The 9,576-nt window shown below is 48.0% G+C and overlaps 1 protein-coding gene and 1 long non-coding RNA gene across 2 annotated transcripts; one reads left to right on the forward strand and one right to left on the reverse strand.

The window, feature by feature from the left end:
• Positions 1-550: 550 nt before the first annotated feature.
• On the forward strand, positions 551-2,694 carry LOC125543565 (ABC transporter F family member 4-like). Its single transcript, XM_048706939.1, has one exon. The coding sequence runs from the start codon at positions 620-622 to the stop codon at positions 2,384-2,386; it is 1,767 nt and encodes a 588-aa protein (XP_048562896.1). The 5' UTR covers positions 551-619; the 3' UTR covers positions 2,387-2,694.
• A 2,232-nt stretch (positions 2,695-4,926) lies between these two features.
• On the reverse strand, positions 4,927-8,861 carry LOC125543566. Its single transcript, XR_007298571.1, has 7 exons — positions 8,717-8,861; positions 8,403-8,627; positions 7,921-8,195; positions 7,098-7,789; positions 6,336-6,906; positions 5,764-6,259; positions 4,927-5,572 (listed from the first exon to the last, which is right to left on the reverse strand). It is a non-coding gene; the product is annotated as an uncharacterized LOC125543566 (long non-coding RNA).
• Positions 8,862-9,576: the final 715 nt, after the last annotated feature.

The raw sequence follows: 9,576 nt of genomic DNA on the forward strand, positions 1-9,576 counted from the left end.
GTTTTTTATAAGTATATACTCCTTTTATGATGTGTTGGTGTGCGTAAATTATGATTATATGTTGTTTAGGACTATGTGCCGCTCAAATTGATGCTTTGCAAACATGGGTATTTGTATCCGTGGGTACCTGACTACTCTGTCGGGTGACGAATATAGAAAAAATTGTATTTTTTGACGCGTATGGGTATGAGTGATGGGTAAGCTGAAGGACGGGTAAAGGTTTAGGGTGGTTCCACCCATATCACAACCCGATCAACGCGTGCACATGATCAATCGGTTGCGTTTAATTATTATTTTTATTCCATACTTTTCTCCTTTTTGAGGGAATTTCCGTATTTATTTTATCAAATCCTATATATTTTAAAATTTTGGTTTTAATCAGGCTTGGTCCAAAATCTGAGCCCGGGCTGCCCGTACCCGACGGGGTCGACCCAATTAAAATGTTCGGCCTGTCTCAGAAAAAGAGCTAAAATGTTCGGCCTAGTGGGCCTGGAAAAGTTTCTTCAGTGGCATTTTCGTAGTTTTTTGCGGTTCTGGCAAAAGCTCCAAAAGCTCAAACCCCTCTCTCCTCCCCCCACGAAATTCGAAATTTCCCCACTTTCACTCCCCCAAGCCCCAAATGGCCGCTCCGCCGCCGGTGCTCACCCTGGCGGTGGAGAAGGGTCCGCGCAAGGGAGAGATCTGCCAGTGCAGCGCTGGATCCGTGCTCCGTGTCGGGCGCGTCATCAAAGGCAACCACTTTGCCGTGCGCGATAAGGGCGCGTCGCAGCAACATCTCTCCATCGAGTTCCTCCCGCCGCCCGCCGCCGGATGGGTCGCCTCCGATCTGGGATCCTCCAACGGCTCCTTCCTCAACGATGTGCCCCTCGAGCCCTTTGTTCCCACCCCGCTTTCCCATGGGAACCTGATCAAGATCGGCGAGTCCACCGTGCTCGCCGTGTCCATCCCCTCCAATTCGGATCTGAGCACCGCCACCGCTGCCGACCCCGGAACTAGGCGCTCCTCGAGCTATGCGGCAGAGACGGCGGCGGTGGAGGAGGAGAAGCCCCCTGCGGCGACCCGCCGGGGCACACGGAAGAAGGCAGCGGTGGCGGCGATCCCCGAGGTGGAGAATGAAGTGCCGGACGCGGCGGTAGTGGTAGTGGAGGAGGAGAAGCCCCGCCGGGGCGGACGTAGGAAGGTGGCTGCAGTGGCTCCCCCTGAACAGACGGAAGAGGGGGAGAAGGAGGCCCCGGTGGGGAGGCGCCGTGGTGGACGGAAGAAGGCCGCGGAGCCCTCTGAACCGGAGAAGGGAGAGGAGAAGGAGGAGGCCCCGCTGGCGCCGCCTGTTGGCGGGCGGAAGAAGACCACAGCAGCTGCTGAGCCGGAGAAAGGAGACGAGGAGGAGGAAGAGGGGAAGAAGGAGGCCCCGAAGGGGAGGCGCCGTGGTGGACGGAAGAAGGCCGCGGAGCCCTCTGAACCGGAGAAGGAGGAGGCCCCGCTGGCGCCGCGTGCTGGCGGGCGGAAGAAGACCACAGCAGCTGCTGAGTCGGAGAAAGGAGATGAGGAGGAGGAAACCCTGCTGGTGACGCGGAAGGAGGATACGGAGCCTCCTGAACTGGAGAAGGAAGACGATGTGGAGGCCCAGATGATTACACGCCGTGGGAGGAAGAAGAATGCTCCGACGGTCGCCCCTCCACCACAGCCTCTGAAGACGGGGTCCAGAGGGGGCCAGGGAAGGTTCACAAGAGCGGCTAGTACAAGGAAGGCCGTTCTAGAGGACGAGGAAGTGGAGGAAGAGGAGGAACATGAGGTGGCTGCGCCTAGAGATCAGCCTGGCAATCTGTCGACTTCCACAGCGGTAAAGGATGGTGAAGAGGAGGAGGAGGAGGAGAAGGGGGAGGAGGAGAAGGGGGATAAGGTGGCAGCTGACGATGGAGAAATCGAGGTGGCTGCAAAGGCATTGGAGGAGGAAGTCCCCAAGGGGCCGGCTTCTGCTCAGTGTGCTGCTTCTGACAATGAGGGTGATGGGGAAAGGGGTGGCGGAGAAGAGGAAGATGATGGCAATGGGGATTTGCTTGGCAGTAGAGGAGAGGCTTCTGCTCAGTGTGCTGCTTCTGACAATGAGGGTGATTGGGAAATGGGTGGCGGAGAAGAGGAAGATGATGGCAATGGGGGTTTGCTTGGCAGTAGAGGAGATGTAGGAGATGGGGCAAAGGTGGAGGAATGTGCTGTTAGAAGCAGTCTTGAGACCATGACATTGCAGGAGTGGTTCGACCGGATGGAAAAGTACCTCCCAAGGATGATCAACGAGGCTGCGGATCAGATGATCGCGGAGTTGGAGGAGAAACAAAAGCGAGTCCATGAGTACATTTCAACGCTCAGTAAGAGCTCCGACCCTTCCTAAAAATTATGTCTTAGATGCTGGAGATTGACTAGAAAATAAACTAGAGTCGCTCCTGTGGTGATAATCTTCACTTATTGTAGAAGAATTGATGATGGCGTTTGTCCTTTTGGGTAATATGGGTAGTTTACTATCTGGTAGTAGTTTGATATGTTGACGTTTGCTCGTTGGCTTGTAATTAGCTTAGCATTTTGGTATGCACTGATGTTTCTGTGGGTTTCAGGAAGGTGTATTATAATGTTGAATACTCCCTCCGTTTTGGAACACACAGTTTCAATAATGAAACCGAGAGCTTGTCCCCTTGAGAAAAATCATAGTTTTATTTCGTTGCAGTTCAGTACTAGAATGGGTAAGATAGCGTTTTTCTCTTATTGTAACTCACTGAACTAACACCATTGAAGCTCCATCTTGTCAGAGTGCTATTCTTTCTATGTTTCTATGTCTTGCAGCAGGATTAAAAGCAACTAGGTTACAGTTTTGCTCATAAATATTGCCACGTTGTAACTATTGTGAGCCCTCTAAGTTTCAACATGAAAAGTTGTCCTTTTTTTTGTGGGTGATGAAAAGTTGTCCTATAACTTTTCCTACTTTGGTTTATAGAGCAGATTCTTGGGCTACCGTATGGCATGTTTACATACTCTTATCGTGCTCCCACACTCCATGTGCAAGTTGTATTATTTAGTTATTGTCAGTTAAGCAATATCATCTTCAATGATGCCTCTCCCAATGCTTGGTTCGCCCATTGTTGTGAAGGAAATGCATACATTTCAAGACACCCAAATGGCTTTACAGATCCTTGATTTTCTTACGTAGTTATATATTCCTCTTGTAACTCTTGGGAGATGATTGGTTTATTGTAGTCTTACTCCTTACATGAAGCGATACCTGAAGAGGGAAGACTGGCAAACTTGTTTTCATTTTAAATGCAGTGCTTTCGTAGCCACACCGAATTCAAGAGCAAACATCTTTTATTTATGTGTATGCGATATCATGGGCTTCTAAAACTTTTGTACCTTTGCTATTAATTACATTAACATAGAGTTCTCAAGATATCTTTGCAGAAAATGAACTTAACGACACGAAAATTTGTTGGCGTGGACGAGCTCGCCTGCTCGCGTTATCTGCAGGCGTCGGTCCTCGTCGGGATATGGAACGCACGCCGTATTCCAGCTCGTAGACGACGACTCATTTAATGAGTGACGCGGACGGGAAGAGACAGTTTGTACAGTGCGGGTGACGGACGTTGAGGCGCTAGCGACGGCCGTTTTCATCATGAAGCAATGTGTATCCCTGCTAGACTGAATTCCGCTCGGGTCAGACCTACCAACTCCATTAAACTCCCCATCTATCATCGACGGCGGCTCAGTCTATAATAGTCCATCCCCAAATCAAAGGAACAAACCCTAGTTGCACACTGTTCCTCAATAGACCCCCAAATCGGAGCAAGGAATAGCAGCCGCAGAAAAGATGGCAAATCTGAATCAAGGTGCTGATCCAGCGGCACTTCCAATCTTGCCTTGCCTGGACTATGGCAGGAACGTAGTCGCCTACGTTGCTCGTTGCGGGCAGAGCGCCGGCGAGCGATTCTACAAGTGCCGCAATCACAATGTAAGTGTCCAGTTTTTGCATAAATTTCTTCAGATTTGTTCAACATCACTTGTCTGAACCCTCTTCGCCGGTCAACGACAGCCGTCAGGTGGTGGATGCAATTTCTACAAGTGGCAGCAAGCGTACGCCGACCACCTCGCGTCGCCGTGTCCAGCCGCACCCCCATTGGCGCAAATCGAGCCAGGATAAGAGCAAGGCGGCCAAGCTTTGGGAGTTCAAGATCTACAGGTGCCGCACGCACCACACCACAGGGCAGCAGAACGGCATGCCGGGGGCACCCAGTTCGTTTCTTCAGTCAGCGCCGCTGCAGGATACATGCTCGCCGTGCTTCCAGCTGCTGGGCGCCAGGGAACCATTGGCGTTGACGCTGCATCCATCAATCTGGTGGTCTCCGAGGCCAACCTTGTCACTGGGGTGGCAATCCTTGTGTTGGTTGTGGTCATGCACGTGCTTCGTTAGGCGCCAGCTGCGAATAGAGCACGGCGTACCATTGTACCTGCAAATCAAGTATTATGATGTTTGTATCATTGGTTAGCAGCCAAGTGTATAATGGTGTAGGCGCAGCTACGGTGTTGCTGATGGCGAACTTTTGTAATGATCAAGTTTAAGCTGTGTGATGTAGTCTCGTTTGTGCAACTAATAATATTAATGGGAGTATGTTTTTAGCTAAGCAGGTGTAAAAAGAGAAGGTTAACTCTGACGGATCCCTTTCAAAGAGTCTGAAAATCAAACTAACAGGATTCCAGCGCATTGCACACATACAGGCGTCACTTGTATTGAATTACTGCTACCACTGCCCAGAGGTGCAGAGGAACATGACGTCAAGCAATTTCATAAGAGGGGAACAAATAAAATCAACTGAATCTCTCCTCACACAAGGCACCAGACCAGATTGATTTCTCAAACAAGAACTCAGTGAAATAGAAAAGGGGAGATGCACATGCACACTACAACATTAGGCAGACTCTCATACATTTTTTCCTCTACATGATAAACATTCAAATCACAACGACAACCTGATCACAAACAACGCGTACTTCACTGACGGTTATTATTACAACAAGAGTCTTGCAGTTAAAGTTAACGGCTACAACGCCCTCAACAACACAGAACAAACACTGAATCTAAATTAAGTCACCCGCAAATTGCATTTGGCTCTAAGGTAGCAATTTCAACATGGAGTACAACCCTAGGCTTGCTGCAGGTGTTTTTCCTGTGACCACCGAAGCCACAGTTCGAGCATTTTGCCGCTTTCCTTTCTTTTTGAGGAAGATCACCTCTTTGTGGACATGTGGTGCTCTTGTGCCCTGGTTCTCAACATATAATGGACAAGCGAGTTCATTTACTTGTCCCGCATCCATTTCAAGCTTGTGCATTTGCTGTCAGTCTGTACTTCTTGCTTTTTGCACCACGATCATCATATGGAGGTTTATCCCTGCGGGTGATTGGTGACCGGGCTTTCGTTTTTGTTCTGGAGCTTTTAGCCCCACGAAATTACAAAGTGCACGTGCCACTTGCACCAACAGTGAGTCGTGTGTGGCATCACTTTCTCTATTGCTACTTCCATCGCCTTGCATTGATCTGCAAATGCAATTCAACATTCATTTTATTGAACTAGTATACTGAAAAAGAGAGAACATCACAAAGAGTGTGCTAGCAAGAATGGAAAATCAATACACTAGTCGTCTCAACGGAATCATGTGAAGTAACTGAGTGTGAATTATGAAGCTAGATGAAATTTTAAATTTCAAACACATCATTTTTTTGTTCACCTGTGAGCACGGTTTGTGGATGTTTGCCGCCCATCACGCGGGTAAATTCAGTGAACACCCATTGAAAAGTTTCCACTGCCCATCTCTTACTAGCACACCGCCAAAAATCACGCTCTGGAAGTGATTATTGACTCCCACAAGCAGCCCAAATGGCATATCATACAGGTTTGTCTACCGCTCACCCCGCGTCATGTACCAAGGGATTTAATTTTTACCTTCACTGAATGGCAGCATAGCAGACCTGTGTGTTCGAAACTAGAACACTCAAATATCAACTCATTCCCTTCGTCAGCAAGTTCTACTTTGTAGACAATCCTGCCCCACTTCTCATATTTTTTTGGGTGGTATCATGGCACCAAGTAGGTTTTCTGTCTAGTCACCTCCTCTACTCTGTATTGACCTGCTTCGTATATAATCTCACCAAATTTTTAGAACATGGCTTGTGTATAGACTCTGCTTGCATGCAACTCTTCGCGTGTTCATTTTCTGGGGCTACCTGTTTGTGTGGAGAATGCATCAGTTACATAGCACACATCAGTCACTACGAAAGATATGATATTTCAAAAACTTACTATTTTTGTGCGCCTCTCCTCATAGTTTTCACTTGCTTCTCTATAAGAAAGAAGCCGCATGTACTGTCGAACAAAGAGATGCATGGGGCAGCTTGCTGGAACATAACCCTTGAGCATATGGTTCGCACTCTCGCTGCGCTGTGTGCTTGTCATTTTGGCACAAAATTTACTTTTAAAGTATGGTTTAGCGGTTTAGCCCATTTTGCTCTTGTTTCATAGATGTGAGTAAGGTAAGGATGTTTTTCGAAACCATGTGATTCTGTCAGTTGCTTCCATGCAGTTTCGAATTCCTCCACTGTCAGCATGTGATGTATTCCCTCCGTTCGGAATTACTCGTCCAAGAAATGAATGTATCTAGATGTATTTTAGTTGTAGATACATCCATTTGTGTGACAAGTAATTCCGAACGGAGGGAGTATTATCTTGTGGAACTCTGGCCTGAATTTGTTGCGCTTTGTGTAGTATGGTCCCAGAGATTCCTTTGCCTTCTTCAGCACGTGCCACTTGCACCAGCGGTGAGTGGTTTCTGGCATCACTTTCTCCATTGCTATCTCCATGGACCTGCATTGATCTGCATATACATGAAAGGAGAAGCGCTCTTAGGCAAGTAACTCAGTGAAAGGAGAGCAATATATCAAAAGAAGTGCAAGTCGAGTCTAATGAAGCAATTTTTAAGGCACAATCAGGCGTAGTGAAATGTAGGTAATTGAAGATATAAGCTATATGGAAAGTCTGACTGCTAGATATAATGTCCCTTTTTACCTGTAAGCAAAGTTTGTGGATGTTTTCCGCCCATCATGCGAATGAATTCAGTGAATACCCACTGAAAAGTCTCGACTGTCTCATCTCTCACTAGGACGCCACCAAATATCATGGTCTAGAAGTGTCTGTTGACTCCCACAAACAGGCCAAATGGCATGTCAACGAGGTCGGTACGGTATGTTGTATCAAATGTTATCGCATCTCCAAAGAAGTGGTACTGGGCCCTGCTTGATCCGGTTGACCATAACAAATTCCGTATGCGGCTATCCTCATCCGACTGCACTCTGTAGTACAGACCAGTATCTTTTGCTCCCAACTCGGCAAAAACATCCATTGTCTTCCTGACAACATCGTCTGCTTGCTCACGGCTGATCTTGCCACATAGCCCCCTCAACGCTCTTTTGATGAATGGCACATTGGACATTGAACCAAAGAAACTACTCCATTATATTGTAAACCTTGCCAATGCTATTGTTATTTTCATGGAGTTGCTTAACCACATCACGTGTGTATATATCGATATGTCTGTGTGACGGCGAGTACACCTTCTTGCCACACTTCTCCATTAAAGAATGGCTGTGTGATGGTATGAACTCACTTATGTACCATCCATTGTCCTTTGATCGAAGCAATCGTATGAGCGCGGGGCACCTGCACTGGCAAGTCCGGGTGTTGCTTTTCTATGGAATCCCCTGCAAATGCCACAAACAAACAACATTTATTTTTTGTTAGTTCAGACTCCCTTGATAGGCAGTAACTATTTTTTTTGTTGACACAACATCTGCCATTGCCACACAACAATCAACTGAAAATCAGTGCTTACCGAGCAGCCACATACTATCTCTTGCATGCATTTTGTCCTTTCAACATTAAGCCTGCTCTTGCCATATCTTACCCCAAATCCCCAATTTCCTAGGAATACAAATTGTAATAGTCATAAGCTTCTCCAAGTGAATCAGACGTGCTTCCTACTGCAGGCACTATTACAGTGTCAGTTTTCTTCTCAGTATATCTTCTCAATGCTTTTTCAAGAGCACTCATTCTGCCGGCACACGGAGGGCGTTCTTCAGGACTTCAGGTGCATGCCCAACAAGCAGTCTGCACAACGCAGACATACATAATTCAGAAAAAATGGGGTAACCTTAACTAGCTTAGATTCAGAAAAATACATCGTAACTGCATTTAAAATGTGGCTGTCTGCCTGTATATTGTAAAGACCAGCATAGATCGATATGATACATGAGGAGAACATTATCAGTCCAGTCGAATTTACAGGTTTACTGAGCCTACAAATGTGGCGTATACCTCTTAGTCCAGCCCGGCGCCTGAGGATCGTCTTTGCCCGTCGACTGCTCTGAGTTCGGCGCCGACAGAGCCACTACATTGCATTCGCTCTGCAAATCTAGTTCCAATGTCACCGCCGCATCACCCACATCACCGATACTGAATTCGGTAGCCGTGCATACGAAAGTTTGGTTGCCTCCGCCGCTTACCAGCGATTCGTCGGCGGCGAGATCTGGCAGAGGAAACCTACGGAGATGAAGGCGCGCACTAATAAGATGCGAGTCTGCTTACATCAGCCGGGGGCGAGAACAAAAAACGGCGGCAGCAAAACATACCTGTCAACTGGATCCGATAGGAACTCCAAACCCTCGCCTGTCGCCTCCGCCGTCGCCATAGCTATGCGTCCCTGCCGTCGTGCAGCGTCTCGAAGGATAGGGGTTTTTTTTTCGCTGAAGCGTTGCCGCCGGAGTATGGACCCACAATGTCGGGGTTTTTGACTTTTTGCCACCACTTACTTTGCACTTTGATAATTTGCCACTCATTACATTGTAATTGACTTATTGCCACTCTTTACTTTGCACTTTGATCTTTTGTCACTTTTTCACACAAAAATAATACTTGCAAATGATTAACATAATATATACAAAAAACAGTGGACAAAACTACCCTTGTGCTAATTTGACCAGTGCATCCAGCCAATTCACTGATTCAAAACAAATTAGGATGGGTTGAACCAGTTCACCGCCGCCGTTGTTATCTGCTGATGGCCGCCGCCAGAGTAGCAGATGCCGCTGGTGGCACAGCCGTGCTGCTCCCCCTCCCCGGCGATGGAGGAGGCCGGCGCGTCTCCAGGTGGTAGAAGAGCTCGATGTCGTTCACTGATGAATCCATCCATGCAAACAAGAGATGGATCAAGATGCAAGCTGTGAGAACGTCAAAAAAGGAAAACGAAAAGGAACTTACAGGCTCTGTACATGGTGCTCTTTATCCATGATGCAGCTAGACAACGCATCGCGGAGCAGCTACGAGGCCGGCGTTCCTTGCTGTTGAAGACCTGCACAGAGGCGGCGGTCATGACAGCGCGGGACGACCTGCACTGGGGCGGCGCGGCGGCCGTACGGCTCGAAGACCGCATGGGACGACCTACACAAGCTGGTGAACGGAGTAGAGCACGTCGTCGGCTTCCACACCATGG

This window comes from Triticum urartu, chromosome 3 (genome assembly GCF_003073215.2).
Source record: "Triticum urartu cultivar G1812 chromosome 3, Tu2.1, whole genome shotgun sequence".
Taxonomy (NCBI): domain Eukaryota; kingdom Viridiplantae; phylum Streptophyta; class Magnoliopsida; order Poales; family Poaceae; genus Triticum; species Triticum urartu.

Coding starts and splice junctions, on each gene's coding strand:
- LOC125543565 (XM_048706939.1), top strand. CDS start 620: ATGGCCGCTCCGCCGCCGGTGCTCACCCTGGCGGTGGAGAAGGGTCCG.